This window comes from Nycticebus coucang, chromosome 2, assembly GCF_027406575.1.
Source record: "Nycticebus coucang isolate mNycCou1 chromosome 2, mNycCou1.pri, whole genome shotgun sequence".
Taxonomy (NCBI): Eukaryota; Metazoa; Chordata; class Mammalia; order Primates; family Lorisidae; genus Nycticebus; species Nycticebus coucang.
This window is the reverse complement of record NC_069781.1, coordinates 134,152,416-134,173,098: the sequence shown is the minus strand read 5'-3', so window position 1 is coordinate 134,173,098 and position 20,683 is coordinate 134,152,416. Positions and strand designations below refer to the sequence as shown.

Here is a 20,683-nt window from a genome sequence, read left to right as displayed (position 1 = left end):
ATCCCGCTCTAAAATTATTTTTGAAACAAATTCAAAGCAAAGTATATTCTTTTTTTTTTTCTTTACTTTTGTGATCAACATAATTAAGGGTGCCACAGAAGTATAACTATAGGTTCAGGTGTGCCATGACATTAAAAAAAAAACAAAAGAAGGCTGAAAAGCATTGGTCTAATTTAAAGCTACTCAGCTACACGGTCTCCACTTGCAGAGACTCACATTTACTACACCACGTGAGCATTACTAGGAGGCCAAGAGGAGGAGGGAGCGACTCCAGTCACATTACTGGACGTTCACCAAGTTTTCCATTGAGTATGTTAGCTATACAGAGGAAGGGGAGAAGAAAGGATTCTGACACTACAACTTGGCCTTCTGAATGATTTCACTGTCCCATGCTCAATACTATAGGAAGATGGTCTGAGGCAACAGAAATGTCCTTATTCCTTCCAACATCAAAAAGCACTCGTTATTAGGGCGGTGCCTGTGGCTCAGTCGGTAAGGCTCCGGCCCCATATACCGAGGGTGGCGGGTTCAAACCCGGCCCCGGCTGAACTGCAACCAAAAAAAAATAGCCAGGCATTGTGGCGGGCGCCTATAGTCCCAGCTACTCGGGAGGCTGAGGCAAGAGAATTGCTTAAGCCCAGGAGTTAGAGGTTGCTGTGAGCTGTGTGATGCCACGGCACTCTACCGAGGGGTATAAAGTGAGACTCTGTCTCTACAAAAAAAAAAAAAAAAAAAGCACTCATTATATAAACCTTGCCTGGCATTTGGGCCGTACATTAAAAGGTGGATAGGTATAAGCAACAGACTTGCTGAATAATGTTGTTTTCACTAACTTACTTACATGCACACTGTCATATTTAGTCATTATATACGAGGGTCTGTGTTTACAATAAAGGCACATTTAAAATAGAACAGACAAAATTAAACTCAGCACACAGCTCAGACTATATATAAAATTAAATCATAGTGGATCATGGACAGAAATCCATACTACAGTGTTTTTGTGAACGTCTTTGTGGACTTTTTTTTATTAAGGTATGATTTACATTTGCCCTTTTTAAAGTATATAGTTTGGAGTAACAGTGAGACGGAACGAGAAGACTCCAGGCATCTCTGGCTGGTGGGCTCTGCCCATAAACATCCCTTTGGGGACACAGGGAGTCAGTGAGAGACTTCTGGACCCCATGAGGAGGACAAAAGCAGTACAGAACTGGCAAATGGTTGTGTGTGTTTGTTCAGTCTAATCCTGTTGGCAGCTATAAGTATAGCGGCAGTGAGATTGCAAACTGGAAAGACCTTACCTGTGAGCTGTTTTGGTTTCTTTTGGACTTGGCACTCAGTTGAACTATCTTGGGAGAACTTGGGCAAGAGTGAGGAAGACTTTAAGCGCCATCTAGGACCCCAGACTAAATGCTGAGCTGATGGAGCTAATAGCAATCGGCTCTGGGCCAAGTGGAGCCATTGTGGGAGAACTGCCCCTGCAAGCTCCACCCTCAGGGTTGCAGAGCAAGGATCCGCAGGAGACATTGGGCGAGTAATCTAGTGACTGAGCAGCCTAAAGGCGGGGACTGAGACACCTTACAGCCTTGGCCCTATGGGGCATAGAGTGAGACCAGTTTTGGCACACTGGTCTTCTCATCCTTCTGGTCCTGTACCAAAAGGACTCATCAAAACCCTAGAACAGAGGCACGGTAACTTAAAGAGCAAGAGGAAGTGAAAGGAAAATTAGGGCAAGGAAACAGATAAAAGAAAACACTCATGAGAAAGAATCAGCAGAAAAATCCTGGCAACATGAAAAACCAGTCCAGAGCAACCCCCCACCCCCACCCCAAGGGACCATGAAGTAGCTATTGCAGAGGATTCCACCTATAAAGAAATGTTAGAAATGACAGAAGGGGAATTAAGAATACAGATAATGAAAGCAATGAAGGAAACGATGGAAACAATGAAGGAAACTGCTGATAAAGTGGAGAATAAGCAAAAGGAAATAAAAAAACAGAATCAAATAAGAGATGAATGATATGAAGAATATAGACAGGAGATAGCAGAGCTGAAGGAACTGAAGCAGTTAATTAGGGAACTTAAAGATGCAATAGAAAGTATCAGCAACAGGTTAGACCATGCAGAAGAAAGAATTTCGGAGGTAGAGGACAAAGCTCTTGAGATAACCCAGACAGTTAAAGAGGCAGAAAAGAAGAGAGAGAAAGCAGAACGTTCACTGTCAGAATTATGGGACTTTATGAAGTATTCAAACATACAGATTATAAGTATCCCAGAAGGGGAAGAAGAATGCCCCAGAGGAATGGAAGCCATACTAGAGATTATAAATGAAAATTTCCCAAATATCACCAAAGATTCTGACACACTCCTTTCAGTGAAATATCGGACACCATGTCACCTCAACTCTAACAGAGCTTCAAGACACATTGTGATAAACCTGTCCAAAGTCAAGACGAAAGAAAAGATTCTGCAAGCTGCCAGGAGTAAGTGCCAGTTGACGTACAGGGGCAAATCCATCAGCGTGACAAGACAATGGTCATCTACCTTTAATCTACTTAAACAGAACAATTTCCAGCCCAGAAGTCTATATCCTGCTAAGCGAAGCTTTAAAATTGACAGAGAAATCAAATCTTTTACTGATATACAAACACTGAGGAAATTCGCCACAACAAGACCAGCTCTACAGGAAATACTTCAACACACTGACCATAACAATGCATCAGTAGCAAAGTAAGAACTCAGAAATTAAAGGACAGAACTGTTAATTTGCCCTTTTGATGCAAAAGATAAAACAATGATGCAATGATGCAAAAGATAAAACTAAGCAATGAACTCTCACAAAATAAGATGAATAGAACACTACCACACTTAGCAATTATCTCAATACATGTTAATGGCTTGAATTTCCCACTGAAGAGGCATAGATTGGCTGATTGGATTAAAAACACAAGCCATCCATTTGCTGTCTGCAGGAAACACACCTAGACTCAAAACACAAAACTCAAGAGTTAAGGGTTGGAAGACAATTTTTCAGGCAAATGGAATCCAGAAGAAAAGAGGAGTTGCAATCTTATTTTCAGATACATATGAATGTAAAGCAACTAAAGTCAACTAAAGTCACTTTATATGGGTCAAGGGAAAAATACAAGAAGAAGACCTTTCAATTCTAAATATTTATGCACCCAACTTAAATGCTCCCAGATTCTTGAAACAGACCTTACTCAGTCTGAGCAATATGATATCTCGTCTGAGCAATATGATATCTTGTAACACCATAATAACAGGGGACTTTAACACTCCTCTTACAGAGCTGGACAGATCCTCTGAACAGAAATTAAACAATAATATAAGGAACTTAAATGAGACTGTAGAACAATTAAACAAAGATGTAAGGGACTTAAACGAGACCCTAGAACAACTGTGCTGGACAGACGCATATAGAACACTCTGTCCCAAAGCTAAAGAATATACATTCTTCTCATTGCCCTGTGGAACATTCTCCAAAATTGATCATATCCTAGGACACAAAACAAACCTCAACAGAATCAAAAGAATTCAAATTTACCTTGTATTTTCTCAGGCCACAAGGCACTAAAGGTGGAACTCAACTCCAACAAAAACGTTCAATCTCACACAAAGGCATGGAAGTTAAACAACCTTCTGTTGAATGACAGTTGGGTGCAGGAAGAAATAAAACAGGAACTCATTAACTTCATTGAGCATAACAACAATGAAGACACAAGCTACCAAAACCTGTGGGATACTCCAAAAGCAGTCCTGAGAGGAAAATTTATTGCTTTAGATGCCTACATTGGAAAAACAGAGAGCGCATCAACAAACTCACAAGCCACCTTATGGAATTGGGAAAAGAACAATCTAAGTCTGAACCCAGCAGAAGAAAAGAAATATCCAAAATTAAATCAGAGATCAATGAAATGGAAAACAAAAGAATCATTCAGAAAATTAATGAAACAAGGAGCTGATACTTTGAAAAAATAAATAAAATAGATGAACTTTTGGCCAGACTAACTAGAAATAGTAAAGTAAAATCTCTAGTAACCTCAATCAGAAATGATAAAGGGGAAATAACTGATCCCACAGAGATACAAGAGATCATCTCTGAATACTACCAGAAACTCTATGCCCAGAAATTTGACAATGTGAAGGAAATGGAGCAATGTTTGGAATCACACCCTCTCCCTAGACTTAGCCAGGAAGAAATAGACCTCCTGAACAGACCAATTTCAAGCACTGAAATCAAAGAAACAATAAAAAAGCTTCCAACTAAAAAATGCCCTGGCCCAGATGGCGTCACACCAGAATTCTATCAAAACTTCAAGGAACAGCTTATTCCCGTACTACAGAAATTATTCCAAAAAATTGAGGAGGAAGGAATCTTCCCAGCATGCTCTATGAAGCAAACATCACCCTGATATCAAAACCAGGAAAAGACCCAACTAAAAAGGAGAATTTCAGACCAATTTCTCTCATGAATATAGATGCAAAATTCTCAAAACAAAATCCTAGCCAATAGATTACAGCTTATCATTGAAAAAGTCATATATCATGATCAAGTAGGTTTTATCCCCGGGATGCAAGAATGGTTTAACATTCTCAAGTCCATAAATGTTATCTGCCGTATTAACAGAAGCAAAAACGAAGACCACATGATCCTCTCAATAGATGCAGAACAAGCATTCAATAAAAGCCAGTATCCTTTTCTAATTAGAACACTGAAGAGTACAGGCATATGTGGCACATTCCTAAAACTGATTGAAGCTACCTATGACAAACCCACAGCTGATATGTTACTAAATGGAGTAAAACGGCAAGCTTTTCCTCTTAGAACTGGAACCAGACAAGATTGTCTCCTGTCGCCATTACTATCCAACATAGTGCTGGAAGTTCAGGCAACACAATTAGGCAAGACAAGGAAATAAAGGGAATCCAAATGGGAGCAGAGGAGGTCTAACTCTCCCTCTTTGCTGACAATAGAGAACCCCAAAGACTCAACCACAAGACTCCTAGAAGTGATTAAAAAAAATACAGTAATGTCTCAGGATATAAAATCAATGTCCACAAGTCAGTACCCTTTGTATATGCCAGTAACAGCCAAGAAGAGAGGCTGAGGACACAACTCCCTTCACCATAGCTTCAAAGAAAATGAAATACTTAGGAATATACCTAACAAAAAGAGGTGAAGGAATATACCTAACAAAAAGAGGTGAAGGACCTCTATGAAGAACATTATGAAATCCTAAGACAGGAAATAACAGAGAATATTAACAAATGGAAGAACATACCATGCTCATGGCTGGGAAGAATCAAGTAAAATGTCTATACTTCCCAAAGCAATGTACCGATTCAATGCCATTCCTATTAAAATACCAACATCATACTTTCAAGATTTGGAGAAAAGGATTCTGCGTTTTGTATGGAACCAGAAAAATCCCCGTATAGCTAAGGCAGTTCTTAGTAATAAAAACAAAGTCAGGGGCATCAGCACACCAGATTTTAGGCTGTACTACAAAGCTACAGTGGTCAAGACAGGATGGTATTGGCAGGAAAATAGAGACATAGACATTTAGAATTGAATAGAAAACCAGGAAATGAAACTAACATCTTACAGCCACCTGATTTTCAATAAACCAATCAAGGACATACACTGAGGAAAAGGCTCCCTATTCAATAAACGGTGTTGGGAGAACTGGATATCCACATGTAAAAGACTGAAACTGGACCCACACCTTTCTCCACTCACAAAAATTGATTCCAGATGAATAAAGGACTTAAATTTAAGACATGAAACAAAAAAAATCCTCAAAGAAAGCAGAGGAAAAACACTGGACAATATCAGCCTGGGGAAAGACTTCATGAAAAAAGACTGCCTTGACAATTGCAACAACAAAAATAAACAAATGGGACTTAATTAAACTGAAAAGCTTCTGTACAGCCAAGGAGACAACAACCAAAGCAAATAGACAACCTACACAATGGGAAAGGATATTTGAATATTTTGAATCAGACGAAAGTTTGATAATTAGATTCTATACAGAACTCAAATTGATCCACATGAAAAAAGCCAACAATCCCATACATCAATGGGCAAGAGATGTGAATAGAACCTTCTCTAAAGAAGACTGACGAATGGCTAACAAACATATGAAAAAATGTTCATCATCCCTAATTATACCCCCATCCTAGGAATGGATTAACAAGCTATGGTATATGTATACCATGGAATACTATTCAACCATTAAAAAAATGGACTTTACAGCCTTTGTATGAACCTGCATGGAAGTGGAACACATTATTCTTAGTAAAGCATCACAAGAATGGAGAAGCATGAATCCTATATACTCAATTTTGATATAAGGACAATAATGATAATTAATGACATGGTGGGGGTTGGGGAGGGGGAGAGGAAAGAGAGAAAGGAGGGAGGGGAGTGGGGCCTTGGTGTGCACCACACCCTTTGGGGGCAAGACATGATTGTAAGAGGGATTTTATCTAACAAATGCAATCAGTGTAACCTGGTTTGTTATACCCTCAATGAATTCCCAATAGAAAAAAAAGAGAGAGAGAAAATATAAAGTGTATAGTTCTCCAAACTTTGGTGAACACATACTGTCATAACTACTACCACATAATAGAGAATTGTTTCCTCATCCCCTGGAGTCCCTGATACCCTCTTATAACTCAACCTCTGGCAAGCAGTGATGTCTTTCCCGTTTCTGTCATTTTTCCTTGAGGGTGTCACTTAAAAGGGAAGAACACAGTGGGCAGCCCCTGAGTCTGATGCCTCCCAGATGCACGTTTGTTGTACACGTTCTTTCTTACCGCTGAGTAATGTTCCACTGCATGGAACATTAAAAAAATTCCGAAAGAAAATGTAGAACAAAATCTTTGTGTCTTCGGTTAGGCAAAGATTTCTTATGATATGATAACAAAAACACCATCTATGAAAGAACTGATAAAATGGACTTCATCAGCATTAAAAAAATGAACAGACTAAGAGAAAATACTTGTGAATCATGTATCTTATAATGAATTTGCATCTACAACACATGAAAAGCTCTCAAAAGTCATGAAAAAAATCCAATTTTTTAAAATGAGAAACAATTTGAACATTTTACCAAAAGAAGATACAGACAGCAAATACATGGCTCAACATCATGAGCCATGAAAGGGGCAAATCTCCATCGCAGTGACACAGCCTGTTAGAATGGCTGAGACACAACAGCTGCCAGCAGCTAGTGCCTGGGTTGTGGTAGGCTGGCAGTGCAACACGGGAACTCGGGGCAGCTGCTCTAGAACGCAGCTGTGACCTCTCAGCAGGCTGAACACACACTCACCATGTCAATCAGCAATCCCAGGTAATTAGTCAAGTGAAATGTTCACATAAAAACCTGCACGCAAAGTTCTAAAACCTGGAAACAACCCCAAAAGTTCAACTGGGGACTGAATACACGCACTCTGGTATGGCCATGCAATGGAACATTACTCAGCGGTGAAGCCAGACTCAGGGGCTGCACACGGTACACTTCCCTTTAAGTGACACCCTCAAGGCAAAATGATAGAAACAGGAAAGAGATCGCTGCTTGCCAGGGTTGAGTTATAAGGGGGTATCAGGGACTCTAGGGGATGAGGAAACAGTTCTGCATAATATGGTAGTAATGACAGTATGTGTTTACCAAAATTTGGAGAACCATACACTTTAAAAGGGGTAACTTGCTGTATGTAAATCATACCTTAATAAAAAAAAATCCACAAAAACGTTCACTAAAACACTGACTGTAACAATAACCCAAACGTCAACAGAGGTGGCAGTTAATAAATACAGTAGCCTCAGAAGAGTGCTGATAGCCATCACAAACCATTTTCTTCCCCAATATGGTGACATGGTAAAATGCCCATGTTGTATTTCTGGGGAATAGAACCACATACAAACTGGTCCTAATGAGCACACACAGGCACGTTTACACATCCATGAGCACACACACTCCAACAGAGGCACGTTTACACATCCATGAGCACACACTCTTGCACACAGGCACACTTACACATCCATGAGCACACACACTCACGCTTATACATCTATGAGCACACACATTTGCACACAGGCATGCTTACACATCTATGAGCACACACACTCGCACACAGGCACGCTTACACATCCATGCAGGGGTAAGAACCTGAGCAGGTCCACAGTGGCCTGCTGCCTCTTCCCGTGCTGTCTGGAGGCCGCCTGACTGGACCCTTTGGCCAGCCCTGCTCACTCATCCACACACACTGGCCATGGGGACAGAGTCTGCACGTGGGCATCACGTCTGGCAAGGTGGCAGCGGCTGAGTGATGAGGGTCAGTGTGTAGGATTTCAAACAGGATTGTAAGTCTGAGGATTAAGTCTGCATGAAACTAGAAACAGTGGGCAAACAGACCAAACCAATATGTTATTTTAAAAAGTTTTATTTTGCAGATTTAGAAATTTGAGTTTTAGTAACTGCAAAAGAAATTCGGTCACACCTAGTGATTAACAGAATGTAGTGGTGCATTATCTAAACAGAAATCGTGCTGATGTGCCATAATAAATTGTCTATTAGTAAAAAAATACACTTTAGGGCACAGCATTTTATCACAAATTACAGTAGGGATACTTTGCAAGAATTTAATCAAACTAGAGAATTCTGAGTAACTATATCTTTTAAATGCAGCACTTAAAAATGTAACAACTCTGTGCATTCTTTTTCTTAAAAAAATGACCTTGTGTGTCATAGAAATGCTGCTTTATTGCTGCAGAGGTCAAAGTTCAAGGCTCAAGAGGTACAGGAGAGAGTACAAAGGTAGTCTTTAGAAACTTGGTTTTGTTTATGTATAAAAAGGGTAAAGTTTATAAAAGTTAATTTACAAACCAAGAACAAAAGTGGTATGCACGTGTTATGTACAAGTATTCTTAAAACATCAAAATTTTCAAATGCATAGCCAAAAAGAACAGAAAACAGCCACTGCTCCTTTAAAAAAAATCCCAAATCACACCATTATTTTCTTTTTGGTAGTATACATTTCTGAAACCACCAATCCACAATTTACTCAATCTTTTTCATGATACAGTATCTAGATGTACACAAAAGCCATAAAAACTTAGTAATACACAGAGAGAATGATCTAAGAATTAAAAACATGAGGGTAAGGCATTCCTGCTGGTTAGTATGTCTGTGGTGATATGATTAATTTATAAGATTCAAAGCGGCCATGGAACCAGCCTCACATGCTTTGGTGTCCTTCCCTAAGAGAAATGTGTGCTCAAATACAGTAAGTAATTGTCTTCAATCGACTCCCCTCCCCCCCAAATTACAAATTCCCGTTGCTGTACATTTCTGTTAAATCCACTATACTGGTTACATATTCCAGGTGTATTTTAAAAAATGTGTACATATTACCTCATGCATAATAAAATAAAATGTGTATGTATGCTAGGCCAAGGCCATGATAAAGTTTAAAACAGTGTACTTTGGAAAGAACAGAACTCAAATGCACCCCCGATTTACCAGCTGGTATTTTAACGGAAATCAGCATGTGAAGTTAAGCAATGACCATAAAAAATTACAAAAATCACAAAGCAAAATATCTTAGAACCTGTAGCCAACATCAACAGTTCATCACTTACAAACATGCAGTCTGCAGCATGTTTCCTGACCCTGGTGCAGGGGTGTGCTCAGTAATCTCAGCAGTTCAAACAAATGCTTAATACTAGCAAATTATAGGATCAATTCTAAGCAAAGTATAATACTTGATAGAGTGGTTCCATTTAGATTTAGTAAGTTTAACCCAGTTTCACATTATTTAATCAAGTTCCTATATTTTAAGAGTTAAAAGTGGTCAATCAGTACAGAAACACAGTTTGCTCCAACAAGGTAATTTGGATCTCCAGGAAGACACTTGTTCTGCCAGGTTTTAGGATCACCTACGAGAGAAAAAGAAGTTGATGTCACTTACAGTTGGTGAGACTGCTCTCCCTAAGGCTCTGCAGCGATGGGGCAAATGCAGATACAGACATTTAAGACATAGTTAGTTTCCTTCTATTTTCTTAGCGTATCGTACTTACATCAAAACTCACAGTGCTGTGTTTCAATGGAGACTTGCTGGCATATAGTTATCCAAAAGCTATTTCAGATTTCTCTTTTACTATGTTATCAAGTCCATTGACCTTTTCAAAAATGACTAAAAGGGCAACCATATGCCTGGGACAGTCCCAGTTTACCTTTGATTCCACATAATTATTTTTTATTTAGAGACAGGGTCTTGTTCTGATGGCCAGCTGAGAGAACAGTGGCAATGATCACAGCTCCTTGAACTCCTGGGCTCAAGTGATCCTCCTGCCTCAGTCTTTCTAGTAGCTGGGACTACAGGTGTGGACCACCATGCCTGGTTAATTTAAAATTTTGAATTTATTTTATTTTAATCTATTTATTTATTTATTTTGAAACAGAGTCTCCAGCTGTTGCCCTGGGTAGAGTGCCGTGGCATCACAGCTCACAGCAACCTCAAACTCTTGGGCTTAAGTGATTCTCTTGCCTTAGCCTCTCAAGTAGCTGGGATTATAGGTGCCCGCCACAATGCCCAGCTATTTTTTGGTTGTAGTTGTCCTTGTTGTTTTGGTGGGCCAGGGATAGATTCAAACCCGCCAGCTCTAGTGTACGTGGCTGGCGCCTTATCTGCTTCAGCTACAGGCGCCGAGCCTTCAAATTTTTTTTAAAATTAAAAAACCCGGCTATTGCCCAGGCTGGTTCACGCTCCTGCCTTAGCCTTGCACAGTGCTGAGATTATAGGTGAGAGCCACTGTACCCGCCCCACCTAATTATTAACGGCACCTGTCTGTTTTTCACTTTCAGAAGTCTGGACAATGACTATATGAGAAACCATTTGAGTTGGGTGTGAGAACACATTTCTCATACTCAACTACAGACCAACAAGTGAAATCTCAATAATTCTACAGACTCTGGTTCCTCAAGATCCCTTTCCCCCTCATTTAAAATAAATTATTTTTATAAGATCAGGGCTGCTCAGTTCTGATTTTGACTATGCAACTAAATCATTTGTGGAGCTTCAAAAAACTTGCTGACTATGTAAATACAGGTCTCAGGCATCTGAGTTTTTAATAAGCTCTTGGTGATTTCAGATGGGCAGCTACAGCTAAGAACCCCTGGTGGTGGGTACTCAACGTGACGGCTGTACGTCTCTGACATCCAGGCTAGCTGAGCATCAACACAGCTGACTTTTGCTTTCCTTGTACCAACAGCTCTCAAACAGGAGCAACTCTGCCCCAGAGATATTTTTGCTGGTCACAACTGGCACCCAGTTCGTAGAGGCCAGGGAAGCTGCTAAATGCCCCACAATGAACAGGATTAAGCCCCTACAACAAAAAAAGATTTGGCCAAAATATCAACAGTGTCAGCTGAGAATCCTGCCTACAGTAAGCTGTCCGTCACCAAAGCAGTACAGGGAATCAACAGCATTTCATAATGGAACCACCATTTTAAGAACGAGTGATTCAACTTTACAGATATATATGGGCTTATGTAATACTATAGAGAATAAACTGTTCAGGCAATGAGATAAAAGTTATGACAAGTTTTTGAAAGTAAGTAAAAATATCTTTAGGTTCAAATTTCTTTTCAATATAGTAGTTTTTGTTCAAGTCAATATTTATCAAAATCTACATAGACTTTTGGACAGAAATTTATAGTAGCAGAGTATTTTAAGCCATACAGGATTATATAAAGATACATTTACTGGGCGGCACCTGTGGCTCAAAGGAGTAGGGCGCCGGCCCCATATGCCAGAGGTGGTGGGTTCAAACCCAGCCCCGGCCAAAAACTGCAAAAAAAAAGAAAAGATACATTTATTTTCTGGGTAAATGTACTTAAATTTAATACAGAAAAAGTAAGCTGTTTCAATCTAACCAAACAACTTATGTAATACTATAAGTATTACATAAGTCTGCATTAAATAATGAAAATAACAAAACATGGAAATCATTTATGTTTCACATACCTGAAAAAAATCACGTACGAAGTAGAAATTTATTTTAAGGATCTTCATCCTAACGTGGTTTAGAGAACCATGAGATCTCATGCTACCACCTGACTTTCAGAAACACATCTTAAATGCAGTTTTATAACATTAATTCCCTAATTCAAACTAGGTTAATAAAATGTTTCTTAATGGAGTCCCTGAGGAAATAGCTTTAATATCTACTGTGTTAAAATTAATTTGTTATTTTTTTCCAGAAAATGGAGTACTTATAATATGGGGAAATACGTATTTTTAAATAATTATGAGGAAATATGTATTTTAAAATAATTTTTTCTTGGGTAATATTAAAATATGCTATTAGAATCAGTGTAACCTGGCTTATTGTACGCTCAATGAATCCCCAACAATAAAAAAAAATGAAAAAAAAATATATATGCTATTATAATCATACCGTAATCTTTATTTCATATTATACCAAATCAAAACTATATAATGCTCATCTTACTTATCAAAAATTTAGAAGAACTTTAAATTCTTAATTTTCTATGTCAGATTCTCTAAAAAGTAATCCATACCAAAGATAAAGTTCCAATTGGTAACTGACTTATGTCATTCAAGGAAGTGAGAAATGTGAAAATGCAATAGAAACTTTGAAATTATGATCTTAACAATAAAATGTCATTTAAAAATGGTGTGTAATAAAAGTCAGAATCTCACACATTGAGAAACCATGGCCAAGTATGATCACAGTGGAAAATACTTTGTCTTAAGTTTTTCTGGAATATATTCTTAGTAGATTAAGAAATTAAAGACTAGTAACCAAAGCCAGAAATAATTACATAAAGGAATAAAGTCATTTTAGTAAGAAGATAAATATAACTATTATCTGTAGGGCAGTGACAATTCTCCCACTGCATCCTAAACATTTTGACAGAATAAATAATTTTAGTGAACACCAAGAAAGAGTCAACCTTTGGCCAAATTATTATAAATTTTTAAAGGTATAAATCCCTCTACCTTTCCATATTCATTTAAAATACAGTAGAACCTCTGTGAGTTGACCACTCAAGGGACAGAAATAAACTGGTCAATAAAAGGAACTAGGCCTACTGTGCTGTATGGACATGAGGTCCCAGTGTCGTCTATGAAAATCAGGTCAACTTCAGGGAGTCAATGCAGGGAGGTAGTCAACTGTGGAGGTTCCACTGTGTCGTCTGAAAACACTGGTGATGCCTACAAGGCCACGGGGACAGAGTCCGAGATCTGCTCACACACGGCGTGGGTAGCACCATCAGACCAGGGAGTAATCAATGACAGTGCCCAAAGCCCCCAAAGGACAGAGTGAAGACAGCATACCCGACGAGGAGTCGGATGATTTTAGAGCAAAAGACCAACCGTCAGGGGTCATGGACGCACAGTGTGGCAGGCGCAGCTCCACAGGCTTCAGGAACTTGAGGCCGTGGGGCCCACACATCACCAAGGGGCTCAGCAGGGTCTCACCTGGGGTTGGGGGAAGGAGACGGGGAGGAAGGTTAGATGGCAGCCTGCTTTCTAGACCCACAGTTCTCCTTACCCACTTTTAAGCCTACAATTTAAGCCATTGACCAAGAAATAGATAACGGAAGACTCCTATGGAATTTAAAATGTTCTAGGAGTCACAATAAGAAGTACAAGGAAACAGGTGACATCAGTTTTAATATTTAACTCAATATAACGAAGAATTATTTTGTATAATCAATATACAAAATCTTTGAAATGGATATGTGTTTTATATTTCCAACACCTTTCGATCAAAATAGTCATATTTCAGAAAGTGCTAGGGAGCTAGGTGCAGCTAGTGGCCGCCACATTCAATCACGCATATACTGTATAAAGCATAGTCAAATGCACCTTTCACAAATGTTACTTGTATTTTCCATTTTTAATGTTTTGTTCTAGACTTTGTTTAAGGGAATCATGCAGGGCCAACATGGTCAGAGTACAAAATCAAACGTGAGTATTCTGGGAAAATAGAACATAGTTGAGCTAAAGTAATGTATTTAAAGAAATAAAGTACTGCTAAAAGAAATTATAACAGTTCATCATCACATCATCCTGATAGATTCATAAATATTATGAAAATAAGGGTGTTCTTAGTTGCAGTAGGCAGCTCAAAAACAGGCTGGGTGATATCCTCTCAGGTGGTAATTTTCAACTGGTGTGTCCCAGCACCCTGATATGCCGTGAAAGGATCTTAGGTTTGCTGTGAAAATTTTTACAGATCATTAATTAAATTATTTTCAAAAGAAGTGCAAAACATAGTAAATATATTCTTTTTCTGCTTTTTTTGGTCAACCTAATTTAAGTGAGCCGTGAAGTTTAACTATAGGTTTAAGTGTACTGTGAGATTTAAAAAAAAGGTTGAAAAACCCTGCTCTAAGGACACCTCATTAGCCTACATTTACTAGTGCTAGGTTCTGAGGTGACAGGTCAGACAGCACCTGACTTAAGTAGCTTATATTCTACAATCAGTCAACAGGCAAAGTAATGTGTCTTCTGAATGGGCATTCCCTAACCCATCTCTGGAGATGGAAGGACTGACTGGCATGAATCTGTCCAGCAGTCACGTGTGAGGAATGCCCCACGGCCTGTTCCTGGTATCACTTCTGACTCTGCACTGAAAGTAAAGCAGGCCGTGTGGACAGTCACCCCAGCCATACCTCATGCCCCCCTCCCCGCATGCCTGTGACACCCCCGGGGTGCTCTCCTGCATAGACCCTCCCTGATGAAAGAAACATCCTGTGCCCGGCCCCGTGTGGAGGCAGGAGGGAGGCTGCTGGATTCAGCCAAGTACTTTAAGCTTGGAAGTATATACAGGGCAACTCTTTCGTTATGAAAACAAAGTAGAAAAATAAACACATTTACCTTTCTCTTTATCTAAAGGTGGAAGGATGCTGTTGTCTCTGCAGACTTTGAAATAGATTTCCTGCTCAATTCCTTCAGGAATGGCTCCTTGTGGGATAATTATACTAACACCAGTTTCTATGGAGCTTAGCACCCCACCGTTGCTGTTGAATATACCTCGGGCTGTGGCCACCACAGTGTGACCATCTTCATCTTCATCTTCTTCCACAGCTGAAGGACTGAGAGTTAAATGATTAATGAGTAAACTTCTAATAATGTATAGGAGTTTTCTGTTTATTGCTATTGGAATAGGTGGTTTCATTTTATTTTTATTTCTCCATATAATCAAGAAGTTTACTTGCTTCAACAAGGTAAGTTTTTAGTAATAGGTTTTATTCACAGAGATAATTAAAAGCATATGTCTCCTGGAGAAATCAGTCCATTTTTGAAGGTAACTAAGTTACCTTCATTACTGATTTTGCAATCTTTTTTTTTTGTAGAGACAGAGTCTCACTTAATGTACAAAACCTGGTAACTTGCTCACTCAACTATAACCCTAATTAGAAAATATGAAATCCAAAATGCTCCAAAATCTAAAACTTACTGAGCATCAAAACGAAGTTCAAAGGACATGCTGATTAGAATGTTTTCACAAATATAATACAAATATTCTAAAATAAAAAAAGAATCCAAAATTCAAAACACTTCTGGGTCCAACCATCTTGGGTAAAGGATCTCGACCTGTCCTTACGAGTTTTATGGAAGCAGATTTTAACATCTATGAAACTGATGCTTTAAATCTGATGGTAAGTTGAAGTTTAATTGGTAGTACTTTTCTTCCTTCTGAGTGATGATGAATTTATAACTGATGGCATCTCAGACTTACCAAAATCACCCTAGGGCAGTGGTTCTCAACCTTCCTAACGCCGTGACCCTTTAATACAGTTCCTCATGTTGTGGTGACTCCCAACCATAAAATTATTTTTGTTGCTACTTCATAACTGTAATGTTGCTACTGTTATGAATCGTAATGTAAATATCTGATATGCAGGATGTATTTTCATTGTTACAAAGGGGTCACTACCCCCAGGTTGAGAACCGCTGCCCTAGCATTTTAAGTGTGCTCATGTATGGCCCTTCCTTAGCACTCCCTGAGTATCAAATGACCATTTACCAAAGGCCAGGCTTTTAAGTTTCCATGCGCTAAAGACTTTGGTACAGATACATCCCAGACCTTCACTAAAAGAGAGTAGACTAACTTAGTAATCAAAGAATACCAAAGGGAAAAGGGAAGTGGTAGCAATGACTGCTTCAAAAATGGAATAAAGCTGAAATAAAACTTCCTGAAATAAAGCTGAGCCATGACTTAATGGTGAGCAGAGAGATGGAACAACACAAAGCATCCAAAGGTAGATGGAACTTCATTCCAGCAGGGACAGCCTGTGCGGCACAATGGTAACAGAGCAAAGCCTGTAATGCCGAGGAGCCCCTGCCTGGGAGAAGCCCCTGGGCCCCATCCCTGACCCCTGAGGAGGCGCACAAAGACAAGGCAGCAGCCACGGACAGAGCCACCCCTTCTGCCGGGAAGCAGCAGACTGGCTGCTCTCCTGGCTCTTGGTTCTGCCTATGAGTGTGCTTCTGCTTCATGGGTGGCCGGAAAATTTAACCTGATTTAGGAGGCTAAGATGAGCTAATGTGTGGCCAAAACAGGTCTGTTCAATTACTGATTAACGAGAAGACAGAAAAGAGTGCCTGGAGCCAGAGTCGGGGTGGGCTTGCTTTGCCTCATTTGCTCAGCCAACTTGTTATTACACAAACCAATGGATGCTTTTTAACAGTCACTCTGAGGTTAGCACACCTTTATTTCTAGAATCCTTATTGAACAAATAATGAATGAGGAACATGGATACTTATGTTTTTGAGATATTCTCCACATGTACCCCATCAGTCTGGGGTCAGAAAGTTATAGGCAGCCATGGCTATTTAAAAGTATGAGCACTGAGGTCAGAGGCTGAGTTGAGGCTCTCTTCACCTGTGTGACCCTGGGCAAAGTTCTGGCCACCACTCAACCTCAGTCCAAGATCTATCAACCATACGTGACGACTAGCTTTATGATTTTATTAACATCTTGTGCCTCCTGGAAGAGCTTCTGTGTAATGGCATTCACTGCAACAACACTGTTTAGTTTGAAGGGCAAGTTAAAGACATCATTTCAAGTTCCAGTCATAGCTACCATATCAAGCTCAAATAAGAAAAATCACAGGGCTAATGCTTTAAATACAGGCAAAAATCTTACCTCACAGGAATGGCTTTAGGCACTGTGCTGATATTATTTATCTGGTATTTAGGTTTATCTGCATGGATAGAGAAAGTTTCAACTCCATTGTCAAACTCAGGAGGCTGCGTTGAACTCTGTGATTTCATAAGAGTTTTTGGTGAAGTGGGGGCTTTTGAAGATAAGTCAAGTTTATGTGCAGTTTCACTTGGCAGAAGATTGTGATTGAATTTAGGACTCTCAAACTTGCGTTCAAATGGTCGAGCAGAACTTGTATATGGTTTTGGTGTGAATCGATTGTACGCTGGAGTGACTGTTTTCTGAGTCTGTTCAGCACCATTCACTGGAGCTTTCTCTGGAAAACTCTTCTGGGGATAGAAAGCAGGCTGAGCAGTGTCTTCTCGATTGGGTGGTCTGAAAGCTACTGGCTTATTCTGAGAGGGAGGTGGGTCTGGTTTGGACACTAAAGAATTCTGAAAATCCAATGATACTAAATTACCTGAAAAACAAACACATAAATATTTAAAACACAATGTGTTAACTGCCTTGTAAATGGCATTGAACTCATGCTGTTCTGAGCCCAGGGACTTGTAGAGAATATATAATTCACACGTCTCTATCTTGGGAGCCATGTAATCAAATACTGAGGCCCCAATGACAAATGACAATTTCTTTTGGTAGTTTTTGGCTGGGGCTGGGTTTGAACCCGCCACCTCCGGCATATGGGGCCAGTGCCCTACCCCTTTGAGCCACAGGCACCGGCCCCAAAGACAAATTTTTTTTCTAGCATAGCAGTCAGTGTGTCAACAGCCCTTCTGCCACCTCTCCTAGCTTGACTTGTCCTGGTGCCACAGTCAAGGCCTGGGGTGCACAGTCAGAGGGTGACTTCTGAACCCTGGAGGCTCTGTGTAAGACAAGGGGCACCTGGTGCTATTAGTAGACCCTGCAGCCATGGGCCAGCATCCAGCGCCAAGAGTCCCAGCCTCCACAGACTAGACCTAGTCTATGTAAGAACAATAACCTCAACCACACTATTAATTAGGACAATGTAAAACAAAGCCAAACAAAAGCATTAAATACTATTTCATACCTATTAGAAGACAACACTGAAAGTCTGATGAGGGCGGGTGGTGGCAAAGCTGTGACACAATGGGGACCCTGCACCGCTGCAGGCGGTGAAAGACAGCACCAACCAGACTGTACGGAAGACGCTCCTGCTATATAAGCTCTCTGAAAATAATGGCAGAGGGAACACGTCCTCGCCTTCTTTTATAAAACCAGACAAGCACGTTACAAGATGAGATTATTAATCCAAACTCAAGAATATAGTAATACCATTTACCACAGTAAGAGAATAAAGTGTACAAATCATATTATTTTAATACACACAGAAAAAAAAATTCACAAAATGCTTTTGGCTAACTAGAAATAGAGGGAACTTTCCAAACATGATAAAAGACATCTATGAAAATCCTACTGCTAATATCTTAAGGCTGTGTGTGGCGGCTCATGCCTATAATCTCAGCATTTTGAGAGGCCAAAGTGGGAGGTATCCTTGAGGTCAGGAGTTTGACACCAGCCTGGGTAACACCTTGTTAGAGTGGTACGTGCCCACAGTGCCAATTACTGGGTAGGCTGAGCAGGGAGGGTCCCTCGAGCCCAGGAGTACAAGGCTGCAGTGAACTATGATGATGCCACTGCGCTCTAGCCTGGGAGACAGAGAAAGACCCTGTCTCTTAAAAAAAAGAAAAAGAGAAAGAGAAAGAAAAGGGTGAAACATGAAACCCTTTCTCCTTGAAGTAGGAAACTAGCAAGAGATGTCTTACCTCACCCAACCTATTCAACATTTCACTGGAGGTTGTGACCAGTAGAATAAGCAAAGGAAGAAAAGGCATAAAGAGCTTAAAAAAAGTGTTTCATTTTATAAGGAATCAGAAATGTATTGAATAGACAATACAATACTCAGAAATAAAAACAAATCAGGAGGTATCACGTTACCAGACTTCAGGCTATACTATAAATCTATAGTGATCAAAACAGCATGGTACTGTCACAAAAACAGAGAAGTAGATTTATGCAACAGAATAGAGAACCAAGAGTTGAACCCAACCACTTATCGTCATTTGATCTTTGATAAGCCTACCACAAAAACATTCAGTGGGGGAAAAAACTCCCTATTTAACAAATGGTGCTGGGTGAACTGGCTGGCAACCTGTAGAAGACTGAAACTGGACCCACACCTTTCACCATTAACAAAAATTGATTTTCACTGGATAAAAGATTTACACTTAAGACACGTAATATAAAAATACTAGAAGAGAGTTCAGGGGAAACACTTGAAGAAATTGGCCTGGTAGAATATTTTATGAGGAAGATACCCCCTCGGGCAATTCAAACAACACCAAAAAAAATACTTACTGGGATCTGATCAAACTAAAAAGCTTTTGCACAGCCAAGAGCACAGTAAGTAAAGCAAACGGATAACCTTCAGAATGGGAGAAGATTTTTGCAGGGTATGCTTTCAACAAAGGTCTGATAACTAGAATCCACAAAGAACTCAAACTAATCAGTAAGAAAAGAACAAATAACCCCATTTCTATGTGGGCAAGAGACTTGAACAGAAGCTTCTTTGAAGAAGACAGGAGCATGGCCTATAAACATATGAAAAGATACTCATCATCCTTAATCATCAGAGAAATGCAAATCAAAACTACTTTGAGATATCATCTAACTCCAGTAAGATTAAGTCCACACCACAAAATCCCACAGCTACAGATGCTGGAGTGGATGCGGAGAGAAGGGGACGCTTCTACACTGTTGGTGGGAATGCAAGCTAATATATCCTTTTTGGAAAGAAGTTTGGTGAGTACTCAAGGAAATAAAGTAGACCTACCATTAGATCCTATAATTCCTCTACTATGTATGTACCCAGATGATGAATAATCATTATACAACAGAGACATATGCACCAGCATGTTTATTGCAGCCCAATTCATAATAGCCAAGACATGGAAATGGCCCAAATGCCCCTCGACCCACAAATGGATTAACAAATTATGGTATATGCACATCATAGAATACTAAGCAGCCATAAAAAAGATGGAGATTTCACATCTTTTATGTTTACCTGGATGGAGCTGGAACATATTCTTCTTAGTAAAGTATCTCAAGAATGGAAAAAATAAGCATCCAATGTACTCAATACTATTCTGAAACCAATATATAATCACCTACTCATTCATACTAATGGTAAAACATAACTATAGTCCAGAAAGTAGGACGGAAAATGAGAGAGAAGGGAGGTGAGGGAGATGGCTGGGAGGAGGGAGGGCATTTGGGGGCACTTCACCTAATGTTCATAATGCAATGGTACATTTTAAAACTATTAAGTATAATTGTCTTATCACAACAAATAAGTAAGTGAGGTGATGGATGTTCAATGTAAGCATTTCACACTGTGTATCAAATCAGTACACTGTACCCCATAAA

At 39.6% G+C, this 20,683-nt stretch overlaps 1 protein-coding gene across 7 annotated transcripts in view; it reads right to left on the bottom strand.

The window, feature by feature from the left end:
- Positions 1–8,453: 8,453 nt before the first annotated feature.
- Positions 8,454–20,683, bottom strand: part of TJP1 (tight junction protein 1) — a 274,852-nt gene continuing 262,622 nt past the window's right edge. For 3 of the 7 annotated variants that reach the window (XM_053581948.1, XM_053581951.1, XM_053581952.1), the window contains 4 exons: positions 17,216–17,693; positions 14,941–15,158; positions 13,393–13,536; positions 8,454–9,964 (listed from right to left, as the gene is read on the bottom strand). In XM_053581948.1, the coding sequence (XP_053437923.1) occupies positions 9,870–9,964; positions 13,393–13,536; positions 14,941–15,158; positions 17,216–17,693 (935 nt within the window). In that variant the 3' untranslated portion in view covers positions 8,454–9,869. The remainder of the gene's footprint in view (positions 9,965–13,392; positions 13,537–14,940; positions 15,159–17,215; positions 17,694–20,683) is intronic. The other 4 variants (XM_053581950.1, XM_053581953.1, XM_053581954.1 and 1 more) reach the window with 2 other exon arrangements.